The following is a 25,580-nucleotide window of genomic DNA, read 5'->3' on the forward strand; positions in this document are numbered from 1 at the left end:
ACAAAGATCAAGGTAAATCATGTTTATATATGGCTCTGAAATTTGGGGGATGATGCATACTCTGATTTGGAGTCAATCAGCACAAATTTTAGGAGCAATACTAGAAAGATCTAAAAGCACATCATCTGCAGTCTTGAAAGTAGAGAAAGACCTATTCCTAATATATTTGAGGATAGTGATTAGCTTATTTACTCACTGGTTGAATATTAAGCCAGTGATGCAAATGAAGAATCAGGAATGTATTCCAATAAATTGATAAACAGTAATTTATTATTATTGTCGTTGTTGTTTGTTGTTGTTTAGTCGTGTCCGACTCTTCGTGACCCCATGGACCAGAGCACGCCAGGCACTCCTGTCTTCCACTGCCTCCCGTAGTTTGGTCAAACTTATGCCGGTAGCTTCGTCCTCTGTCGTACCCTTCTCCTTGTGCCTTCCATCATTCCCAACATCAGGGTCTTTTCCAGGGAGTCTTCTCTTCTCATGAGGTGGCCAAAGTATTGGAGCCTCAGCTTCCTGATCTGTCCTTCCACTAAGCACTCAGGGCTAATTTCCTTAAGAATGGATACGTTTGATCTTCTTGCAGTCCATGGGACTCTCAAGAGTCTCCTCCAGCACCATAATTCAAAAGCATCAATTCTTTGGCGATCAGCCTTTATGGTCCAGCTCTGACTTCCATACATCACTATTAGGAAAGCCATAGCTATACGGACCTTTGTTGGCAAGGTGATGTCTCTGCTTTTTAAGATGCTGTCTAGGTTTGTCATTGCTTTTCTCCCAAGGAGCAGGCGTCTTTTAATTTCGTGACTGCTGTCACCATCTGCAGTGATCATGGAGCCCAAGAAAGTAAAATCTCTCACTGCCTCCATTTCTTCCCCTTCTATTTGCCAGGAGGTGATGGGCCCAGTGGCCATGATCTTCGTTTTTTTGATGTTGAGCTTCAGACCATATTTTGCGCTCTCCTCTTTCACCCTCATTAAAAGGTTCTTTAATTCCTCCTCACTTTCTGCCATCAAGGTTGTGTCATCTGCATATCTGAGGTTGTTGATATTTCTTCCGGCAATCTTAATTCCGGCTAGGGATTCATCCAGCCCAGCCTTTCGCATGATGAATTCTGCATATAAGTTAAATAAGCAGGGAGACAAAATACAGCCTTGTCGTACTCCTTTCCCAATTTTGAACCAATCAGTTGTTCCATATCCAGTTCTAACTGTAGCTTCTTGTCCCACATAGAGATTTCTCAGGAGACAGATGAGGTGATCAGGCACTCCCATTTCTTTAAGAACTTGCCATAGTTTGCTGTGGTTGACACAGTCAAAGGCTTTTGCATAGTCAATGAAGCAGAAGTAGATGTCTTTCTGGAACTCTCTAGCTTTCTCCATAATCCAGTGCATGTTTGCAATTTGGTCTCTGGTTCCTCTGCCCCTTTGAAATCCAGCTTGCACTTCTGGGAGTTCTTGGTCCACATACTGCTTGAGCCTTCCTTGTAGAATTTAAAGCATAACCTTGCTAGCGTGTGAAATGAGTGCAATTGTGCGGTAGTTTGGAGCATTCTTTGGCACTGCCCTTCTTTGGAATTGGGATGCAGACTGATCTTCTCCGATCCTCTGGCCACTGCTGAGTTTTCCGCACTTGCTGGCATATTGAGTGTAGCACCTTAACAGCATCATAAGGGAAAGGTCCCTTACCTTTCCCGCCCCGACCTGGCCACAGTGATCCATGCGACGGTCATCTCCAGGCTTGACTACTGTAATTCGCTCTATGCGGGGCTGCCCTTGAAGCTGTCCCAGAAACTCCAGTGGGTGCAGAATGCTGCAGCGAGGCTCCTCATGGGGTCTCTGCCCTGGGAGCATATTCACCCAGTGCTTTTCAAGCTGCACTGGCTCCCGGTGGAGTACAGGGTCAGATTTAAGGTGCTGCTTTTGACCTTTAAAGCCCTTCACGGCCTAGGACCGCCTCTCCCGGTATGCCCCACGGAGAGCCTCAAGGTCCATAAATAGCAACACCCTAGTGGTCCCGGGCCCTAAGGAAGTTAGATTGGCTTCAACCAGAGCCAGGGCCTTTTCAACTCTGGCTCCGGCCTGGTGGAACGCTCTGCCTCATGAGACCAGGGCCCTGCAGGATCTGATTTCTTTCCGCAGGGCCTGTAAGACAGAGTTGTTCCTCCTGGCCTTTGGCTTGGAGCCAATTTGATTCCCTCCCTCTCTCTCTTTTTTCTTCTTTCTTTTCCTTCTCCTCCTGCGATGAGGCTACATTTTAATATTTTAATGTTCCATTATTTTAATGTTGTATTTTATTTTTGTTTTTAAGTTGTAATCATTCATCTTGTTTTTATTATTGCTTGTAAGCCGCTCTGAGCCCGGCCTTGGCTGGGGAGGGCAGGGTATAAATAAAAAAAATATTATTATTATCATCTTTTAAAATTTTAAATAGTTCAGCTGGAATATCATCACTTTCACTGGCCTTGTTATTTGCAGTGCTTTCTAAGGCCCATTTGACTTCACTCTCCAGGATGTCTGGCTCAAGGTCAGCAATCGCACTACCTGGGGTGTACAAGATATCCTGGGGGAAACGAGACTTTCTGATATAATTCTGGTATAATTCCTCTGTGTATTCTTGCCACATCTTCTTGATGTCTTCTGATTCTGTTAGGTCCTTACCACTTTTGTCCTTTATTATGGTAATCTTTGTACGAAATGTTCCTTTCATATCTCCAATTTTCTTGAATAGATCTCTGGTTTTTCCCATTCTATTGTTTTCCTCTATTTCTTTGTATTGCTCGTTTAAGAAGGCCTTCTTGTCTCTCCTTGCTATTTTTTTTGGAAATCTGCATTCAATTTCCTGTATCTTTCACTATCTCCCTCGCATTTTGCTTGCCTTCTCTCCCGCTATTTGTAAGGCCTCGTTGGACAACCACTTTGCTTTCTTGCATTTCCTTTTCATTGGGATGGTTTTCGTTGCTGCCTCCTGTATAATGTTACGAGCCTCCGTCCATAGTTCTTCAGGCACTCTGTCCAGCAAATCTAAATCCTTAAACCTGTTCCTCACTTCCACTGTGTATTCATAAGGGATTTGATTTAGATTATATCTTACCGGCCCAATGGTTTTTCCTACTTTCTTCAGTTCAAGCTTGAATTTTGCTATAAGAAGCTGATGATCTGAGCCACAGTCAGCTCCAGGTCTTGTTTTTGCTGACTGTATAGAGCTTCTCCATCTTTGGCTGCAGAGAATATAATCAATCTGATTTCGATGCTGCCCATCTGGTGATGTCCATGTGTAGAGTCGCCTCTTGTGTTGTTGGAAAAGAGTGTGATGACCAACTTGTTCTCTTGGCAGAACTCTATTAGCCTTGCCCTGCTTCGATTTGAACTCCAAGGCCAAATTTGCCAGTTGTTCCTTTTATCTCTTGATTCCCTGCTTTAGCATTCCAATCTCCTATAATGAGAAGAACATCCTTCTTTGGTATCATTTCTATAAGGTGTTGTAAGTCTTCATAGAATTGGTCAATTTCAGTTTCTTCAGCACCAGTAGTTGGTGCATAAACTTCGATTACTGTGATGTTAAAAAGTCTGCCTTGGATTTGTATCGAGATCATTCTACCATTTTTGAGATTGCATCCCAGTTCAGCTTTCGCCACTCTTTTGTTGACTATGAGGGCCACTCTATTCCTTTTGCGAGACTCTTGCCCACAGTAGTAGATATGATGGTCATCCGAACTGAATTCACCCATTCCTGTCCATTTTAGTTCCCTGATGCCCAGGATGTCAATATTTATTCTTGCCATCTCATTTTTGACCACATCCAACTTACCCAGGTTCATGGTTCTTACATTCCAGGTTCCTATGCAATATTTTTCTTTACAGCATTGGACTTTCCTTTTGCTTCCAGGCATATCCGCAACTGAGCGTCCTTTCGGCTTTGGCCCAGCCACTTCATCAGCTCTGAAACTACTTGTACTTGTCCTCCGCTCTTCCTCAGTAGCATGTTGGATGCCTTCCGACCTGAGGGGTTCATCTTCCAGCGTCATAACTTTTATATGCCTGTTGTCTTTGTCCATGGAGTTTTCTTGGCAGGGATACTGGAGTGGCTTGCCAGTTCCTGCTCCAGGTAACTTCCCTGGTATCTCCAAATAAGCATTCCTCCCCAGAATGCCTGGAGTGTGGGGTAAAGTGCTGGAGTGATAGAGGCAATCAGGTGGAGATACCATGCACAAGTGAGGTCTCCTGCTCATCCAAGCTACCTCCATCTAGCTATGGACCTTCTGATATCTTAATAGCGTAGGCTAAACCTAAATAGTAAATGTGTTGTATCTAGATAAAAGTTCTTGCAAAACACCCACTTTTCTCATAGACAACTCTCTAGAACTGTCTCTTAATGTATTAAAGCTAAAATGTCTTGTTGTTCTTCAAAGTAGATCCTGGATTCAAGATGGTGACGACAATGGCAGCATTAATCAAACCCTCCAGTTTTATAGTTTTAGCTCCATTGTTTTAAATGTTTTTAAACGTTTTACAGCTTAGGCTTATTGCTGCACCATTCTTTCCACCTTATTCAAAGTATTTATTACCTTCAGCAACAGTGAGTAAGTTGCTCAGATCCGCAGAAGACTGAAACTGCATGGGTTCAGAATTCCTAACATTTCCAAGTGGCAAAAATGGATCATAGATATCACTAGAGAGGTCTGCAAGGCTTAAAAGGTAATGACTTTGCTGTGTATATGTGTTTGAGCCATGAACACAACTGTGCAGGACCTGGAAAAAGCAAAAGGAAAATGAGAAATAGATTGTAACAGAAAATACTACACTATACTGTTGTTCAGTAGGTTGCGCGTTGGCCATATCCAAAACTCCTCCAATGGCACCACAAACATTAAAAAAAATAAATGTGACAAATAAATACTTATTATTGGGAGCTTCAGCTAGAAGCTGAAGTGAAGCAGACAGAAGGTACAGGTCTCTTGGCCCGAAAAAGGCATGTCAGGCTCCTAACACTGACATTGAGCCAGGTCAAATGCAAGACATCATGCTGCCTGCTAATCACAGGGGCCAAGACTGTACCCTTCCATTCTCTTTGTGCCTGAAGCAGGCTCTAAAGCATGAATAGTCTCAGATAGTTCACTTGATTCCAGGTTCAAATGAAAGGACAATTGCATTAGGGATGGCATGCCCAACATTTTGTCCTGAATAATGTCATCACAGCAGGATGCCACTTTTTCAGGATCTAGGTGTATTCTGCTTCAGTCATGTCTGAACCAAGCAATAGTGGAAAACCTCTAGGCATCAGAGGTTGGTCACCAAGCATCAGAGGTTGGTCACTTTTCTGTCTCTGATGTCGAATATGACATCAGCCATGGTGCAGTTCAAGCCAAAGCTGCTGCGGAAGACTGCACTCTCAATTCTTCTTTTCCAACCACAAACTGAATTGAATCTGGGGCTCCAAAGAAATAATTGGGAACACTGCTCTCAATTCTTTCTTCGCAGCTGCAGACTGAAGTTACAACCACCCAACACCATATTATTTATTTACTTTATATATTTAAAAGCATTTCAATATCACTTAATACAGAGGTTGGCAAACTATGGCCCCCGGGCCGGATCAGGCCCACCTGGGTCCTAAATCCGGCCCATGGCGTGAAGTTGGAACCTGCTGCGAAGCCAAGACTCCCAGTGATGGCGATGGGAGGAAGCAGCCAAGTGGCGGCGGCTCTGCCACTCAAACGCCGCGCCTGGTTTACCTTAGCGGAGGTTTGATTGGCAGAGACATTCTCACGACATGCTGAGGTAAAGCAGGCACGGCGTTTGATTGACCTCTTCTGCCTGCTTGACCTCTTCTGCCTGCTTGACCTCTTCTGCCTGCCGTCGCTCAGCCTCTTCCTCCCGTCGCTGCCCTGGTGCTCCTGTGAGCTCACTCTGCCTACCCACGAGAAGCAGCGGTGGTGGCAGTGGCAGCCCCTGGGAAGGTAAGTGCTGAGGGTTGGGGCTGGGGCTGAGAGTGGGGAGGAGGACTACTTGCCCCTCTCGCCTTTTCCTCTAGCTCCCCCCCCCCGGTGCCGCTTCTCTGGCCCACCACAAGGTCTGAGTGACAGTAGACCAGGCCACTGCTAAAAAAAATTGCCGACCCCTGACTTAATATTTCAGAAATTTCATAAGTGGTGTATAATCCCAAAAACAAAGAAGACATCATTAAAACAATAACATGGGCCCACAAATGTCAGGTGAGCGGCTCCGCCCACTTATCCTCCAGCTGGATCCAACCCCACCCTTGAGATAAAGGAATCATGTGGACACACTGAATGGCATGGTTCCTACTCATGCCAGTTGATCGACTCATTTTGTTTTCTTCAAAGTTGATTAAATGTTAAAAATGCAGCACAGTGAATAAAAAAATAAAATTATGTATAAAGCTTGGCAATGTTTAATTCCTAGCAACCTTTGAAAGCGTGTGGAGGCTTGTTTGTCCAGGACAAATCGTATAAAATCGTATAAAATCGTATAAAATCGTATATGGAATCGTATAAAATAATGCATCCATTTAAAAACAGAGAATACCAATAGTTTGAGTACATTTATAAATAAGATTTTGCTTTTCCTAAATGAAGCATTTGAAAACAAATGGTGGCTGGAAAGATCATTCTGCCTGTTCTGTAGAGAGCTCTCTAAAGAGCAGGCAGATGGATTTTTATTTCTGCATCTTACCACTAAACGCCACAATGCTAAGAGTGGAGATAAACCCTCTGCCTGCTCCTTAAAAGGCAGAATTTTCACCCACCCCAGGACTGAGCATGGTTGGGAGAAATGCTGCCTTTTACTGCTAAAGAGCACATGAAGTCAGATGATTGGCTGGTGGAGACCATTTCTCCCTAATGGACTTAATTAGGTTCATGGGCTGGGGTTCTCTATTGCTACTGTAGGGGTTAGTTTCCACTCAAATCCATTGAATCAAGCAATCTGAATAAGACACAAAATAAGTTAACATTTTTCAGGATTAATGGATTTAATCAAATCTAGCTCAAAAGCAGACAATATCCCACTAATATTATAGTTTACTGCTTAATAATTTTGCCTTTGATCACAGCAAGCAACACAATTAAGCAATAGGAGGAGAAACATGTACTTACCCTATATATGTAATCAAGCAATGGAGCTTTAGAAGAATGTTGATCTTCAAGACTTGAAGTAAACACAGGCTCCAGCAGCATTTTCATGGGTAATGTCATACACCAGTCCAACAAACAAAGTAATAACGAAACTATAAACTAAATCAGAAATATGTAGATTACATTAGTTCTACTTAGAAAATATGAAAACCTTGATAAAGTAAGGGAAACCACATATGCAAATGAATGCTGCATGTATGCTTCCTTGAGCTGATTCGTCAGATACTAAAAGTCAGTCTGTTACCATTGGTGTTAATATGAATAAAGATGTATAATGGATTTTATATATTTGTTCCACTATAAGTCTTCACAGAAATATTGACAGAATTTAGCCCATGTTAATTACTGCAAGTTTTCACCAGATATATGGAGCACTATTTAGGAATATACCTGACTATACTGGTGCATCAGGTATGTGCTATATGTAATTAATATAAAAATAACAGATCCTCAGCCTGGATTCAGAGGAGCTATTTAGGAAACCTAGGCTTGAAACTCCATGTAATTGGTGGATAAAAGAAAATGTAAATAAGTTTACTACTATAACATTAATATATTTGGCGAATTTAAATTTCTTAAAAATCAGAATAGATGGTTGATCATTCTCTTAATTAATAAAAAGTTTTCCATTTTTAATGCTATTGCCACTTTAAACCAGGCTAAAGTCAAAACGTGCCTGACACCATCAGGATATACTAAGCCAGGGGTCGGCAAATTTTTTAAGCAGCGGTCCAGTCCACTGTCCCTCAGACCTTGTGGCGGGCCAGAGAAGTGGCACCGGGGGGGGGGGGAGGCTGGAAGAAGAGGTGAGGGGAGCAAGCAGTCCTCCTCCCCACCTCCACCCCCACCTGCTGCGCTTACCTTCCCAGGGCTGCCACTGCCACCACCACCTCGGCTGCTGCTTCTCGTGGGTAGGCAGAGCGAGCTCGTCCGCTCCGCTCTCTGGCCCACAGGAGCACCAGGGAGGTGGCGGTGGGGGGAGGAAGAGGCCGCGCCTGGTTTACCTCAGCGCAGTGATGTCTCTGCCAATGAAACGCCGCTGACGTAAACCAGGTGCAGTGTTTGAGTGGCAGAGCCGCCGCCGCTCGGTCTCTTCCTCCTATCACCAACGCTGGGAGTCTCGGCTTCACTGTGGGTTCCAGCTTCGCGTCGTGGGCTGGATTTAGGTCCCAGGTGAGCCTGATCCAGCCTGGGGCTGTAGTTTGCTGACCCCTGTACTAAGCACACCTGGATTATATGGATAACAGGGGTTTGGGCTCTGGCACTGACAGCCCGGGGTAAGATTTGGGTGAAACTGCAAAAAAACTTGCACAAGTTATTCTGTTTGATGTTGAAAATATTGATTTCTTAATGCAGAGTTCAAAAAAATAGGGGCTGTTTTATACATAGGGGCGTCTTATACACCCAAAAATAACGTATTCACTTCTGTATGTATGGACAATGTTGACATGCATAAAAGTAACTGAGTTCATACATTGTACAGCTCCAGAAAAGTATTTCAGATTTGGGGTATAATCTATGTTTATGTAAATGCATATTCTTGTTAGATTTATGATGTGCTATCTTTTAGAAAAACAGAATTGTAGGATGGAAGAGACCCCAAGGGTCATCGAGTCCAACCCCCAACAATGCAAGAATTGCAACTAAAGCATGTATGACAGAGGGCCACCCAACCTCCTGAGGGAGACTATTCCACTGTCAAACAACTCTTACTGTCAGAAAGTTCTTTGTGATGTTGAGACGGAATCTCCTTTCTTGTAACTTGAAGCCATTGCTTCAAGTCTTACCCTCCTGAACAGGAGAAAACAAGCTAGTTCCCTTTTTCATGTGACAGCCCTTGAAGATGATTATCATATCTCCTTCTCCAGGTTAAACATACTCAGCTCCTTCAACCATTCCTCATCAGGCTTGCTTTCCAGACCCTGGATCATCTTGCATGGCCTCTTCTGCACACCTTCCAGCATGTCAACTTCCTTCTTAAATTGTGGTGCCCAGAATTGACACAATATTCCAGGTGTGGTTTCACCAAGGTAGAATTGAGTGGTACTATTACTTCCCTTGATGCAGCCTAGACTAGCATTAGGTTTTTTTTGCTGCTGCGTCACAATGTTCACTCATGTTAAACTTGTGCTCCAGCAAGGCCCCTAGATCCTTTTCACATATACTGCTAGCAAACCAGGTGTCCCCATCTTATATTTGTGCATTTGGTTCTTCCTGCCTAAGTGCAAAACCTTACATTTGTGCCCACTGAAATTCATTTTGTTAGCTTGGGCCCAGTTCTTCAATCTGTTAAGGTTATTCTGAATTCTGATTCTCTCTTCTGTGACATTGGCTACCTCTTCCAGTTTGGTGTCATCTGCATTTTCTTCATCCAAGTCATTTATCAAGATGTTGAACAACAATGGGCCCAGGCTAGAAGCCTGTGGCACCTCACTTGTCACTTTTCCCCAGGATGATGAGGAACCATTAATTGGGGATGGGGTTCCAGAATTAGGGAAAATAATGATGTAAAAATTGGAGTCCACAAATCAGAGCATGCAATTAAAAAATCTGGAGGGAGACTATCTTCAACAGAGGCTTTGCCTTTTTTATTTTCAGTAAAAATCTCAATCTCTTTTGTAGTTTCTATTGGTCCATTCACTAGCCAATGGGGGTTGTATTGCAGCTGATGTACTTCTACAGAAATGGTAACTTTCCTTTCCAGGTTTCCTTCTCCTAGTTCATGCGGCTCCAGTTTCCTCATCTCTGACCAATTTTCTGTTGCGCTTGATGAGAAATAGTATTATTATTTCTGGAAGGTGTCTCAAAGGGGATCAAATCATCCTGGAGCATAGCGTTGGTGGTTCTGTCAGGTTTTCATTGTGTAGGAAAGGCATGTCCAACTTCAAGTAGGCTGTGGTCTACTATCCAGTATCAAAAACTGGCACTGATCTACCACACTCTTCCATTGTCATTTGGGCAAGGAGTAAGGTGTGGGTGGCCAGGAAAATCCCCTTTCTTTCCTTAGCACAGATTTGTGTTTCAATTCCATTGCCTTCTTCCACGTATTGCCAAAATGGAGGCGACAGCTGATTAAGTCACAGGCTGCTCTGTATGGAGGAGGAAGGAAAGGTGCTCTCCTTTTATCCAGCCTCATTCCGAATGCGGAGCATCAGAACCCCCACACTCCACTTTCCTTTGCTCCCAAGGGGGACCACTGTACCCTTTCCCTGCTGCACAAGCGCGGCCCTGCAGCACCCAGCGAGAGTTGCCCAGCCAAAGGCAGCCTCCTTAGCACAGCAAAGTGGGAGAGACGTGTGCTCCGCAGCTCATGGGATGGCGAAAGCAGAGGCACAACCTCCCTCCTTCAGTCACCTCGCAAGCCCCATTCAGCCTGCCGGCGCGTGCTCACGGGACAGTGAAAGTGGAGGCACAACTCACACTCTCCTGCAGCTGCCTCCTGATAGCATGTGCTCTGGAGCTCACGGGAAGGCAGAAGTGGAGGCACAACTCTCTCCTGCAGCTGCCTCGAAAGCCCCATTCAGCTCCAGCTGCAAAGGAGGAGCAAAGGCTGCCTGGCCATAGTGCGGTTGACTGAAATCATCCAGGGATGCGACTATATCCTTTCTCTTGGATGATCAAGAGGAGCAGGTGACAGCAAAGGCTGCAAGGTTTTTAGCTGGGGCAATCAGAGTAAAATCCACTATTTGACTATTGATTCAAAACCCTAAAATGTATTTCATATAATTGACTTTATTTCTATTCTTTGTATATCGTATTGTTTTATTGCTATGGCCAACGGCTGACGCAAATAAAGATTCATTCATTCATCTAGCGATTGACCTGTTGGACATGCCTGGAATGGTGCCACTGAGTCTGGGTCCAACTCAGGATTGCTCCGGTCTATTAGTCTTTCTCTTAATGTGCCCAGTCTTTCTAAAATAGCTTTTTGCTCAGTTTGAGGTAATTGGTTGTATGAACTTATTAAGTGCTCTTCTTCAGAAATTCTAGAATTGTTAAGAAGGTCTTGAACATAATCCTTCTCCATGGAATTTACTGGAGGAAGGTGTAACTTGATGCACTGATGTTCTTTGCTGGAAGAAATCAAAGGCACTTATTTTAAGGTACGGTTTTCAGTCAGACAGGATGGCCCTGGGTTGTATCCTTGCATGCTGAGAGTTGTTTAGGGTCAGGAGAGATTTCTTCACTGTGTCCAGAAAGACTCGGTTAGGTGACACACCAACTCTGGCCAAAAAATCTTTCCTCTTTAGGAGCAGAGATGGGATTCTATCTGACCTAAATGTTATAATGCATTTTTGTGCTAAAGGATGGGCATATAGAACTTTAATAAATGATAGGTCAGTTTCCTTTGCTGATAAATGTAATAGCATGCTAAGGTCTTTCAAGGCCCAAGTTTTTGTGTTCCACTGAAATATATTTTTCCTGTAGGGGTGAATGGTTAGGGCTATCCTATTTGCCTGAAGGATTAAATTTGAATCTTTTGGGGAGCTGCTGACTATGAAGAGTGCAAAAGTTGACCAGCTACATTATTATTTGGTGTTTGGTTTAGGAGGGAACGTTTTTTCAACAGATAACAAACTATTTATCTTATTTGAAATGCTTCTGAACTCTATAAAGATATTTTTGACCGTTACAGCCACCAGATCATATTGTTCAGCAAGGAGTGCTCTATTACTTGGTAGAGAAGTGGGGTTTTTAATTTCTTCCTGGTCACTTCCACCTGTGTGGTTATTGTTATTGTTAGTATTACTGGTACCTTCAGCATATGGTTGCTGGACTTTCTATTTCTAGAACCTTGAATCTATTAAAGGTAGGAATTGTAGGTTTATTATCATCCAATATTGAGCTATCAGATCCAAAAAAGCGCATCCATTTTGAGCTGTTTTGTTTGGGGGTGGGGTGGGAGAATGGTTAGAATTACTTCATGGGCACTATCTGGAGCCCATTTTGTTTAGCTGCTGATTAAACATTAGGGTACATTCATAAACTACATTCATATATCTCTCTATATATGAATATGTGTGATCAAATGCTGTATCTACAAAAAATAAGTTTAAAAAGAATGAATTATTGAAGAGAGAATATGTTATCCTAAAATCTGTTATCTTAAGTTAGGCCTGTCCATCAGGAAAATAAAAAGCCAAGCCAAGCAATAGTTAATAAATAATGGCTGCTAAATGCAAAACCACAGAACAATAGACCTCATCATATAAAGAAATAATTTATCTGTATGAGGCAAGCCAGTTCAGATGTACAGTAAGGCCTGGTGTTTATCTTTAAGGAGCCTCAAGGGCTCAGATTTTGGTAGAATGTGCTAATGTCCTTTCCCTTTTGTTCCAGACTCCTCGGGGTCTCCTTTCACTGCACAGGTCTTACTCTTTAAAGCAGCAGACCACAGTTCTTAGTACTCTGTTCAGCTCAGAGAAAAGTTCTAGTATATTCTCCTTAAGTCCCCAATCCCACTGGATGTTCCAACTGAACTCCCAGCTTGCACGACCCAGTAGGTCCTAAAGGTTTTTGAAATTGGGCTTCCTAAAGTCCAGAGTGCATGTCCAACCGCACTCAGCTTTCCTTTGCATCTGTATCATGAAACCCAGGAGGACATGATCACTTCCTTCCGAGTGCTTCCAAAAAGTGGTATGCTTACTGATATTAAAGGCTGCGGGTGTACTAGTCAGTAAATAAGTCTACTAGAATATTTTTGAAGAAAAGAGATAGATAGATGATAGACAATTATTTATACCAGGGGTTGGCAAACTACGGCCCCTGGGACAGATTAGGCCCACCTGGGTCCTAAATCTGGCCCGCGCTGTGAAGCCAGAACCCGACGTGAAGCCGAGACTCCCGGCGATGGCAGCAACAGGAGGAAGAGGCTGAGCGGTGATGGCTCGGCCACTTAAACACCGCGCCTGGTTTACCTCAGTGGCATTTGATTGGCAGAGACATCCCCATGCTGTGCTGAGGTAAACCAGGCGCAGCCTCCTCCCCCTGCCGCCACCCTGGTGCACCTGTGGGCCAGAGAGCGGAGCGGACGAGCTCGCTCTGCTGACCCATGAGAAGAAGCAGAAGCGGTGGTGGTGGCGGCGGCAGCCCCTGGGAAGGAAGGTAAGCTGAGCGGCTGGGGCTGAGGCTCTTCTTCTAGCTCCCTCCCGGTGCCACTTCTCCAGCCTGCCACAAGGTCTGAGGGACAGACCAGCTCGCTGCTAAAAAAAATTGCCGACCCCTGATTTATACCCTGCCTTTCCCCCAGGTCTAGGACCAAAAGCAACTCACAAAAATTAAAACAAAAATGGAAAAAACAGAGATAGCTAAAAACATATAAAAATTATAGTTAAAAAGTAATCAAACTAATAAAGCGGAGACCCATCAAGAAAAACCACAGGTAGAGTGAGCCTGTGGCTGTGGGACTCGGCGGGTGCCTAAAGCCCCCCCAGAAACGCAGAAGGGACCCCGTAAGGGGCTCCGGAACGTGAAAGGGGGAGCGGTGCTGTGAGTTCATTGCTCTTTCCGTGGATGCAAAGCCGCGCAGCTGCTGCCGATGAGCGCCGACCTTTCTTCTTGGAACATCAGATTTAAATCTACAACCCGTGAGTAAGGAAACTTAAAATTTCGGGACTAAAATAACTTAATTCGGCTGAAAACGGGAAGCGCAACCAGGAAGTCCGCTCCCGGCTCTGCTAAAGATCAAAGCAAAAGTTTTAACAAGCGGGAAGCGCTCGGAAACGCAAACTGTAAAGGGGTTGGACTGTCGTGCAAATAACCAAGTACCTGACTGAGAAGTAAAAGAGGTAAATTTGGGAACTTTTAACGTATTAGAGATCGGACTTGTCCTCTATTTTTTGGATTTATAAATAATTGTGGAATCCCAAGCCCTGGGTTGCCAGGGAAGGAAGAATAGTTAACTTGCTGAAACTGTATCTAACTTGGAAGAGTTGCATATAACTTGTTACAACTCCGGAAGAAACAAAGAAACTGTCTTTTGCACTCTATTTGAGACTTAGTTAAAGTTTGAAAGAGAGCTCTACAGATTAAAGAGATTAAGGGTTTTTCTTGGATTTTCCTCTGATGGGGGGGATTTTAATGGCGGAAAGACTTTTTCCTTCTTGCTGAACTTTGTGGAACTCCCTCTACAGGGCTTTGGAATTATAACTCTCTGGGAACTCTATTTTGTTTGGATTACTCACTGCCTTGTTGTTTATATTTTGGAATTTCTTTCCCATGATACTGTACTGAGTTTGACCTTGACACGTAGACGGGGACTGGAATGAGCGGCACAGGGAGAGCAAGGCTGGCTAAAACAAAGGCAAAGCATCTAGTACAAACAATTTTGACATCTCATCATCGTAGGTCATCAGTGCCGACTGTTTTAGTGGCAGAAGAAGTACAAGAACAGACACCTTCAGAGGATATGGCTGCTGGAGGATCTGATACAATTCTAAATCAGATTTTGGAACAATTAGCAATTTTGAATAAGAAGGCAGATGAACATTCGACAAAAGTTGACCAGGCCACATCCTCTATTAACAAATTGACTGACCAAGTGACCCAGCATACTCAAGCGATTGGGAATCTTCAGGAAGCCACAGCTGAGAATCGAAAATTGGCTACGGAAGCAAAGGAAAAAGCAGAGGAAGCCAACCGGAAAGCTGAGGCAATAAGTGTAGAAGTAAAGCCGCTGCGTAAACAGATAAGTGAACAACAGGCCTATCTGTCTATGTCTGAATTGAGAAACCGGGAAAGTAATTTAAGACTTAGAGCTGTCCCAGAACTTGAGCAGGAAGATTTGACTGGCTATTTAACATCAGAATTTTCAAAGTTCTGGGGCATAGAAGAAGATAAGGACTTTAAAATAGTGACGGCCTTCAGATTGGGAAGAGTGGTAAGGAAGGATAGATCTAGAGACTGTTTGATTGTTTTGAGATCCAAGCAAGAGAGAGATAAAATATTAGGCCTCCATTTTGGAAAAGCACTGGATATTCAAGGCAGTAGAGCTGAGATCTACAGAGATATACCGAAACAGCTATTGGACCTCAGAGCTACATACACAGAACTCGTGAGACTACTGAGAGGAAATTCGATTCCCTACAGGTGGGAGTTCCCACAAGGACTATCTTTTAATTTCAAAGGAAAGAAGGTCAAAATTAAATCAGCAGAGGACCAACAAAAGTTCTTGAACGATTACGAGGAAGACCTAAGGAAAGGAACAGTAGGTTCTTGGCCACCACCTTTACCTGCTCCTGGGCCTACACCCTCGGAACCCAAGGATCAAGAGAAAGAGACACCACCAAAGGACTAACAGATTGATTCAGGATGTCTCTGCAGCTTCTTAGTTGGAACTTTCATGGTGGAAATTCCCCAGAAAAAAGAAGAAGAATCTTTCATATATTGAAAAAAGAACAATTGGACATTATTTGCTTGCAGGAAACACATGTGACTAGGCTCCATAGAAAAGTATTAATTAATAAGAGATTAGGACAAGAATTTATTTCATCGGACAAAGTTAAGAAAAGAGGAGTAGTGATTTATGCAAAAGAGAGCCTATCACCTAAACTGTTATTCAAAGATGAGCAAGGAAGAATTTTGGCAATTGAGGTACAGACGCAAGGGGAAAAGTTTTTAATATTAGGAATTTATGCACCGAATGAGGGGAAGTCAGAATTCTACAAAAAGCTGCATGAGACAATAATGGACTATCTGGACTACACCAATATAATTATGATGGGCGACATGAATGGAGTTGTCTCTACAAACATGGACAAGTCACAAAGTCAAAATTTAACAAAGGACGGTAGACTACCTAAATCTTTTTTTGAACTAACTGACAATGTGGACCTAATCGATATATGGAGGACAAAGAACCCCTTAGGTAAAGAAGGAACTTTCTTTTCTGAGGCTCATCTGTCATGGACAAGAATCGACCAAATATGGATAACTAGAGGGCTGGCACCTAAGACTAGAAAAGTGGAAATCTGCCCAAAAACATGCTCCGACCATAACGCTCTGAAAATGGAATTAAGACTTACTCCAACTGGCTCTTTCAGATGGAAAATGAATGACACCCTGCTAAGAGATCAAGAGATAGTGAAGAAGGCCCAAAAAACTATGAAGGACTACTTTGAGATAAACTTGAACACTCCAACAGAGAGAGCAACAATTTGGGATGCAAGTAAAGCTGTAATGAGAGGGTTTCTGATACAACAGAATACGATCAAGAAAAGACTCTGGAACGGAAAAAAAGATAAAATCTTAGAGAAGATAAGAGATGGCGAGAAAAAACTGAGGTCAAAGCCAAAGTCAAAGGAGATTTTGAGAGAAATCAAATTCCATCAAGCACAATATTCGAGACTGATAAATCAGGAAGTTGAGTGGAAAATTAAACAAATGAAACAAAGATCATTTGAATCAGCAAATAAGTATGGGAAACTGCTAGCATGGCAGTTGAAAAAGAGACAGAAACTGAACACAGTAACCAATCTAGAGGTGGAGGGAAGAAATATACAGAAACCCGAAGAAATTAGAAAGTGTTTCCAAAGGAATTTCAAAAAGCTTTACACTCAAGGGCCACAAGAGGAGACTGAGATTAACCAATTTTTGAAAATTAATGGTTTACCCAAACTATCTCAGGAAAGGAGAACAAGTTTGAATTATAAGATAACACAACAAGAAATAGAGGGTGCCATTCAGAACATGCAAATAGGCAAATCTCCAGGCCCAGATGGTCTGATCTCCAAGTATTATAAGACACTGAAAGACTTTTTGATACAACCTTTAATGGAGGTATGCAACCAGATTTTGGAGGGGGAAAAGGCACCGGAATCGTGGAAAGAAGCTTACATCACATTGATCCCTAAAGTGGAATCTGAAAAGACTCAACTTAGAAACTACCGTCCCATCTCGCTCTTAAATGTGGATTACAAAATTTTTGCAGATATTTTGGCAAGTAGGCTTAAAAAAGTATTAAATGAAGTAATTCACAAGGACCAGGCAGGCTTTCTCCCAGGAAGACATTTGTTTGATAACACTAGGAACATTATTGACACGTTGGAACTGCTGCAGCCCAACCTTCACACAAGAGCAGTGTTAATTTTTATTGATGCGGAGAAGGCCTTTGACAACATTTCTTGGCTGTTTATGAAAAGAAATTTGGAAGGGATGGGAGTGGGACGGGGGTTTGAAAATGGAATAGAGGCAATCTATTCAGAGCAAAAAGCTAAATTGATAGTTAACAATGTGGTGACAGAAGAATTCAAAATTGAAAAAGGGACACGACAAGGTTGCCCACTATCCCCTCTGTTATTTATTTCTGTCTTGGAGGTGCTTTTGAACATGATTAGGGAAGACCGGTTGGTACAAGGAATACAGGTCGGAGAGAAACAATTTAAACTGAAAGCTTTTGCAGATGACCTAGTTTTAACATTACAGGAGCCAGAATCTAGTACGAAGAGAGTGTTAGAGCTAATTTATGAATTTGGCCGAGTGGCAGGCTTCAAATTGAATAAGCAGAAAACTAAGGTTTTGGAGAAAGACTTATCACTTAAGGAAATAGATGAGTTCCAGAAAGAAACAGAGTTAAATGTGGTTAAAAAGGTGAAATACCTTGGGGTTAATTTGTCTACTAAAATTTTGAATTTATTTAAAGACAATTATGAAAAATGTTGGTCGGAAATTAAAAAGGACTTAGAAATTTGGTCAAGATTAAAACTTTCCTTGTTGGGTCGAATTGCAGCTGTAAAAATGAATGTATTGCCTGAAATGTTATTTTTGTTTCAGAGCCTCCAGGTCGTGGACAGGGTGGAGTGCTTTGGAAAGTGGCAGAAGGATATCTCTAAATTTGTCTGGCAGGGCAAAAAGCCCCGAATAAAATTTAAAATACTAACCGATGCAAAAGAAAGAGGGGGATTTGCCCTGCTGGACTTAAGGTTATATTATGAAGCTGCTGCTTTCTGTTGGATGAAAGATTGGTTATTACTGGAGAACACCGATGTCCTAGACCTGGAAGGGTTTAACAACGCTTTTGGATGGCATGCATATTTGTGGTATGACAAGGTAAAGGTTCACAAAATGTTTAAAAACCACATTGTCAGGAAAGCAATTTATATGGTTTGGACTAAATACAAAGACTTGTTAGAGAGTAAAACACCGAGGTGGTTATCACCAGTGGAAGCCAAGGCCCGAAAAAAACCTAATATGGAGGCCGGCCGGCCGAAATATTGGGAAATCATAGAAAAAGTTGGAGACAATTGGAGGCTGCAGAGCTTTGAAAAAATAAAAAATAGGGTGCAGGACTGGTTTCTGTATGCTCAAGTTCAGGAAGTCTTTAAGTCGGACAAAAAGTTAGGATTCCAGGTGGAAAAATCGAAATTAGAGACGGAACTGTTAGAACCTAAGGCTAAGGTACTTTCAAGAATGTATAACTTGTTGCTTAAATGGAACACACAGGATGAGACAGTTAAATCAGCTATGATAAAATGGGCTCAGGACATTGGTTACAACATTATGTTTGAAGACTGGGAAAAGTTATGGACCACCGGATTGAAATTCACGGCATGTAGTGCCCTGAAAGAAAATATTATGAAAATGATATATAGGTGGTACATGACCCCAGTCAAACTTGCTAAGATATACCATTTGTCTGATAACAAATGTTGGAAATGTAAGGAGGCTGAAGGGACATTCTTTCACCTCTGGTGGACCTGCCCAAGAGTGAAGACCTTCTGGGAAATGATATATAATGAATTAAAAAAGGCATTTAGGTATACCTTTCCCAAGAAACCAGAGGCCTTTCTATTGGGCATTGTTGGCCAGAAGGTGTTAAAGAAGGATAGAACTTTTTTTATGTATGCAACCGCAGCAGCAAGAATACTTATAGCTAAATATTGGAAGACACAAGATCTACCCACACTGGAAGAGTGGCAGATGCAACTGATGGACTATATGGAACTGGCTGAAATGACTGGCAGAATCCACGACTTGGGAGAAGAAACGACGAAAGAGGACTGGACTAAATTTAAGGACTATTTACAAAAATACTATAAGTTGTATGAATGTTAAAATGCTAAACTGTACGATTTGGAAGTTTTTGCTTCAGCGATTAGATTTTTGAGATTGAAATTAAGCTAAAAGTAAGAAAAGGAAGAAATTTAAGGTATTATTAAAGGTGTTAAAAGTTTAAATAATTGACAAAGAGCATTTTAAATTAAAAATTATTGGAAAAGTATGAATTAAAAAATAAGGTGATAATTTGCTGACATCCTAAAGAGTAAAGAATGCAAGGTACGGGAGATGTGAGGAAGTCCGATTGGTCATGTAAAAATATTTTTGAAAGTGGAATGGTTTGCTTATTTTTTCTTTTGTAAGTGAAATTTAAACTTTTATCTGTGTATTTGAAAATCCTATAAAAATATTTATAAAAAAAGTAATCAAACTAATATGGATTTAAAACAATGTAAAAGGGAAATTATTAAAATGCAGACAGATAAACAGCACAGCACTTTGAAAAGTTCTTTCTTTAAAAGCAGCCAGTTCTGCTGGAATAAAACAGTCCTCACCTGCCAGTTGAATGGCACCCATCTAACTTCTCTAGGAAGGGAGTTCCAAAGCCGTCTCTTATGTCCTCACCAGGTATGCCTGTGAGGGTGGTGGGACTGAGAAAAGGGCCTCCATTGAAGATCTCAGAGCCCAGGCAGGTCCATATGGGAAAACACAGTCCTCAAACAGCCTGAACCTACGTCATACCAATATGTATAGACACCTTACACAATAGTTATAAAAGGCACTTCCCTTTATACACACACTTGTGTTTTTTGTGCCTTTGTTTAATAGACTGAGAAGAGGTTCTCTTTTTTGGTGTGGCTGTGAACAAATACTATCACCATCAGTCCAATTGTTTTGAAGAACTGCTAATCATCATTTTTGCAGTTTGAAGGAAGAACAAGGCCACAGCTATTCAAGCACAGATACCTAAGGGTATGGCTCTATAGCAACAGGTTTTAGATTGGATTTTTCAGCCTGGGAAATATACACTGTATGTTTTCATACTCCCACCCACTACTGGATCATGGGAACAGTGTTTAAATATTAACTCCACAGTAAAAACCATCATACCAGGACAAACCATTGATAGTTTAATATTCCATACCTTTTTATCACCTTCCACGGAGGAGTATTCTGCACTAGGCAAGAGAAATGCAATTGTGGCCACAAGGATCTGTGTAAATCAAATTTCAGAAGGATAAATTTACAGACATGTTCTATTTTCCAAAGTCATTCTCGAAGCAGGTGTCAAAAGTGTTAGTGAAATTTGAAGCTGACCTAGTTCATAAGAAAATAAACACCTACTATCTCCCATGTGTCCCATTCATCTTTCCCTCCACTTCTCTAGTACTACAGAAAAGGGGGGTGGGGAGAATAATCTTTCCAAATCTTACCAGATTTTACAACTAGAAACACACAAATTAAGCACACATCATGCAAACCTGCTTACTCTGCTTACAATTTAAATCTAGTTTTAAAAAGTCATCATGCTTTGGGCCAACAATTCAGCTAACAATTCAGCCATATAACTAAATTACATCAGTTGTGCCTGTAGATGTATACTAAATATATACTTAGATCTGTACTCTGTTGTCTGAATAAGATATCACCATATTTTTTGTGTATAATACGATGTTTTTCGCTAAAAAAAATTAGTCCAAAATAGAGGGTCTTCTAGCTCTAGCTGCTGGTTCTGCTTGGACCCCTTCTCCTGCTCAATATCGCTAGCTATCACTCGCTCACTTGCCCTGATTTTCCTGACTATGTTCCTCAGCGGTGGTGAATTAAGGGCTAAAAAAAAGCTTGTCTTATACATGGCGGTGTGTTATACATGGTAAGTTTTTGTACATAATTAAGCATAGTATATCTGTTACTGAAAACAACAGACAAATATTAAAGAGATAAACATACTTCAATAATTTTTCTGGGTAGCGAAGATTTGTATTTCTCAAGCTTTTCCCAATAGGAGGTCAGTAATTGAAAGACATCACAGGCTTCCTGTGCTACCTGTTTGTTACAAAACTAAAAAGAAGAAGAAACAAAACACCAATAACGAACCAACAAAAGGGAATACAAACAAACTGGAAACATTTCAGATACTGCAAATAGTTACTACAGATTCTTGTTTAATTAGTCCAGTTTGGAGAACACCCCTTCCCACACTGAAGAGTTAATGCACAGTAGGAGAACAGGCTCATATCTGGAATGTACAAAACCCTTGTCAACCCTGTGTTCAGGACTGATGCAGGATAGCCCCAGTTGAAAGACCACAGATATCTCTGTGTCATAGGCCTCTGCTCCCAGGCTACCTCTCCCAGACTCCGCCTTTATGCCTAAACTTTCATTTTAAAGGTACAACCATCTTGTCTGAACATGGGCACTCCTTCTGTGTTCCATAGTCTCTCCCAGGTGTACTCATTGCACTGTTGGACTGGTGGTGCTGTGAAAAGCATTTGTTTCCTCAAGCTCACGTCTCTGTAAAGGTCTTGGCTCTGACTCTGCAGGTGCTGGTGTTACGGGAGATGGCTCTGTGAGCTCCTGTCAGGAGTAGGCTCAGAACCCAAAACCCTGTATGACTCCATAACTGGAGATGCTACAGCCTCAGATTCTGAACCTTGATCACTGCAAGATTCTGCCAAATATGTCAGCCAGCTACTGATCTACTGAGTGTGTAGAGGACCGAGGACTGATTGTTTGGTAAAGGTATCTGGAAATTGTAGGTTTGGGGAATGTGCCTTTCCTGAGGTAGCCTTAATGGAGAATTTTTTTCCTTAAGGAAGGAACTAAGGAAAGGGATAGAAAATAAAAATAACTAATTGTCTTCTTTTTCCTCTTATGAAAAAAAGTGCGCCTGAGAGAGAAGAGCAAAAGAATGAACTCAACTAAGAGCTTCCGCCTCCTACCTGTTACCTGCTACGCAGGCAAAGGCAGTGTGGAATGATGAGTGTTTGTGCAGATATTTATTAATATGCAGTTCATGCAATGTGACCCTGCCTATTGTCAAGAGGAGGTGCTGTCTTAGATGACTTCCTTCCTCTGGCACCTTGGAAACACATTTTTTGTTTAGTTAAAAAAAATCATGACAATAAATTCTATGCTTTCCTCAACATTTTCATCAGAAAACAATAGATGCAGTGAGAAATATTGGAATCAAGTTGTTAGCTGCAATGCAACAGGGACTTAAATTGAAACGTTTCTTTCAGAAATGTCTCAGCAAGCATTTTATTGTCCTAAGTACATAGCAAATGGTTTAATTTACAAAACTTCATAATTTGTGTTGACAGATTGAATTTGAGAATCTTCCAAACAGCTTAATAAAATATTCTAAGTATTTAAAACACTCTTTGGTTGAAGTCAAACCCCACAATTTTGCACAATCAAGTCATACAAACTTGTGTCATACTGGTACCTTTAGTGTCACACCTAAAACATTTATTGCATCCTTTACTTGGGGATGGTTTGTACATTGCACTAGTTCTTCACATATCCAAAGCCCAAGGCAGCAAAGAGCTAAACACCTTGAAAACAAGAAATATACATGTCAGTAAGCCATCATGTCCCTCTTATTTTTCAGTTCTATGAACAACTGAATTGTAAAAAGACAGAAACACATGTGGATTCAGATGGTTGCTGTATTATGTGACAATCTATACTCTTATACAGGATTTGATCCTAAATCCAACTATAGTTCTGGCACAGCAGCTTCCTTTGGTCTTGTTTGGCCAACGATTCCCATGCTAGTGCTGTTATAGCGACATTAACACAGGAAGCATCACTTTGTCAGCCACTGAATAGAGTCAAGTGGTATTTAACAACAACAACAACAACAACAACAACAACAATTTTATTGTCAATGTACAACCTGTGTACAATGAAATTAACCGAGCCTCCCCTCCCCAACACTCAGTTTCATTGCACTCTGTGTGCTTGTCGCACAACACACCCGATAGTCAGTTGCACTATATTATTTTCCGTTCAGCAGCCTAACAGCCCACGGATAGAAACTGTTTTTTAGTCTGTTGGTATGACTGATTATACTTCTATATCTCCTGCCTGAGGGTAGAAGATTAAAGAGGTGCTGGCTGGGGTGTGAATCGTCCCTAAGAATTTTTCTCGCTCTCCTAAGGCGATGTCATCTAGGGGACTCAAGGAACAGCCTATGATATCATGTGCTGTGTTCACCACCCTCTGTAAAGACTTTCTGTCCGTGGCCGTCAACGTACCACACTGTGATACAATATGAGAGGACACTTTCTACTGTGGACCGGTAGAAGGAGGTCATCAATTGTTGTTTAACACTGTTCTTTCACAAGACCCTGAGGAATATTACCAGTTGTAACCCACTTTTGGGTTTATGACTGCACTTTAGTTACAGCAGACAAAGTAACAATAGTATCAGACAATTATAACCCTTCTACACAAATAATTTATTCTTCAATTTATATTCTATAATATTTTCTGTTCTATTCAGTATTTACCTTGAAGCTTCACTTGGTTCATTTGCAGCATTCTTCAAAAGAATATTTATGAGGTAGCACTACAATAAAAAATCATGACAGTAAGCAATTTACTTCAAACAAATATATTGCAGAAGAACTCTAATTTCTACCCTTAGTCAAATATAATAAAATGGAGCAAATTTCATTGATCTCAATTTTATTACTTAAAATATTTAAACTGTTTTGTTTTGCTAACCCATCTGTAATCATTCTCTCTCTTGTTCTTAGTGGAAATTCTGCAAATAATTCATTAATGCAATTAATTCACACCCTTCCTCTCAAAATGCTGCCAAATATACAATGGGCTCGCCTATCCTTTAGGCAACTGGTATGTTTTGTATTAGGGACGTGGGCGGGGCTGTAGGTTAAACCACAGAGCCTAGGACTTGCCGATCAGAAGGTCGGCGGTTCGAATCCCTGTGACAGGATGAGTTCCCGTTGCTTGGTCCCTGCTCCTGCCAACCTAGCAGTTCGAAAGGACATCAAAGTGCAAGTAGATAAATAGGTACCTCTCTGGCGGGAAGGTAAATGGTGTTTCCGTGCGTTGCTCTGGTTTGCCAGAAGCGGCTTAGTCATGCTGGCCACATGGCCCGGAAGCTGTCTGTGGACAAATGCTGGCTCCCTCGGCCAATACAGCGAGATGAGCGCCGCAACCCCAGAGTCGGCCATGACTGGACCTAATGGTCAGGGGTCCCTTTACCTTTACCTATGTTTTGTATTTGTTTTTTTAGGGGCTGAAATCTGATTTCTATACATGCTGCAGCCATTTCTGCACTTAGCAAGAAACCTCTGTAAGATCCTGAAGAGGCATGAGAGTAGGGGGGAAGAGGACTGGGGAGATCAGTTTGTTTGGTGGCATTCACTGTCAATGCCCCAGTACAAATTTCTTGCCCCATATGCAAATGCTTCCTCCAGGAATTGCAGGCTTGGATGGATGCCATTTTTAAAAAATCTTTTTTTTAACTTCCTATTCTCTTATTCCACTAAACTAGTTTAGTTCAACTAAACTGCTCAATTGCATCTGCTGTGCACAAACCTTCCTTACCTCAATACATATGATAACATACCCTCTAATACGCTGAGGTGAAAAACACACGTCTTTTGGGGCTGTGCTCCCACACAAATCACATGACGTGTGTGAGATCACGGCCCTGAAAGACATGCTTTTTCCAGGGGCCTAAAATTGTGCGTTTTGGGGCACCGTGTGAGATCATGACCTTGAAAAAACACTTTTCGGGGTGAGCACAGCACGAAATCACAGCTCCCCAAAATGTGTGATTTGGAGTGCCATGCTCTTGTGCGACAAAATGGGATGTCCCAAGAGTTGAGAGGTATGTGATGCTCTACATTGAAAAACAGCTGGGGAAACCAAGGTGAGATAATGAAGTAGCCAAGTGAATATATTGGAAGACACAGTATCTGAAGTATATCTGGCAAATAAGTATTTTGAATCTTGAAAAAGACCCTCTGTCCTTTCTACTCTATTTTGTAACCATGACATTTTTAGGTGTCTTAGCTTTAGTATGGGGGGAGGCTCCTCCCACTAGATGGGGCAAGGCTTCTCCAATTTGCATAAGCCCCTCCACAAGAGTAAGAGAGAAGAAATGGAAGGTACACATGACTCCCCCAATTTGTAAAATAGAAATCAGCTAACAGTGAAAACATTTACTTTGACACCTGTAGTTCCTGTGATGATTTCTGCTTCAGCAGTGGGTTGCAATAATGGAATTTCTTGATAGAGGTTAGGAAAGCAAACCAGAGAACCAAGAATGGTATGTGCTTCTAAGCGTGGGGCCTATAAGCAAAACAGAAAAAGGAAAAGGAAAAAAAAGTAGGTAATCTTGTCAATTAATAAAAACCCAGTAACGTTTTCTCCAGCATTGTAGGTGAAGCAG

At 41.8% G+C, this 25,580-nt stretch overlaps 1 protein-coding gene across 7 annotated transcripts in view; it reads right to left on the reverse strand.

Annotated features, from left to right (window-relative positions):
- RALGAPA2 (Ral GTPase activating protein catalytic subunit alpha 2) overlaps positions 1–25,580 on the reverse strand; it is a 182,197-nt gene that overhangs the window by 69,283 nt on the left and 87,334 nt on the right. For all 7 annotated transcript variants that reach the window (XR_014170068.1, XM_081917687.1, XM_081917686.1 and 4 more), the window contains 7 exons: positions 25,355–25,480; positions 23,665–23,723; positions 22,596–22,704; positions 21,098–21,208; positions 20,292–20,360; positions 7,115–7,252; positions 4,565–4,748 (listed from right to left, as the gene is read on the reverse strand). Coding sequence is in view for 6 of the 7 variants with exons in the window: in XM_081917687.1 (XP_081773813.1) it covers positions 4,565–4,748; positions 7,115–7,252; positions 20,292–20,360; positions 21,098–21,208; positions 22,596–22,704; positions 23,665–23,723; positions 25,355–25,480 (796 nt within the window). In the remaining variant the exon portion in view is untranslated. The remainder of the gene's footprint in view (positions 1–4,564; positions 4,749–7,114; positions 7,253–20,291; positions 20,361–21,097; positions 21,209–22,595; positions 22,705–23,664; positions 23,724–25,354; positions 25,481–25,580) is intronic.

Source organism: Podarcis melisellensis (assembly GCF_964234715.1).
Source record: "Podarcis melisellensis genome assembly, chromosome: 7".
Classification (NCBI taxonomy): domain Eukaryota; kingdom Metazoa; phylum Chordata; class Lepidosauria; order Squamata; family Lacertidae; genus Podarcis; species Podarcis melisellensis.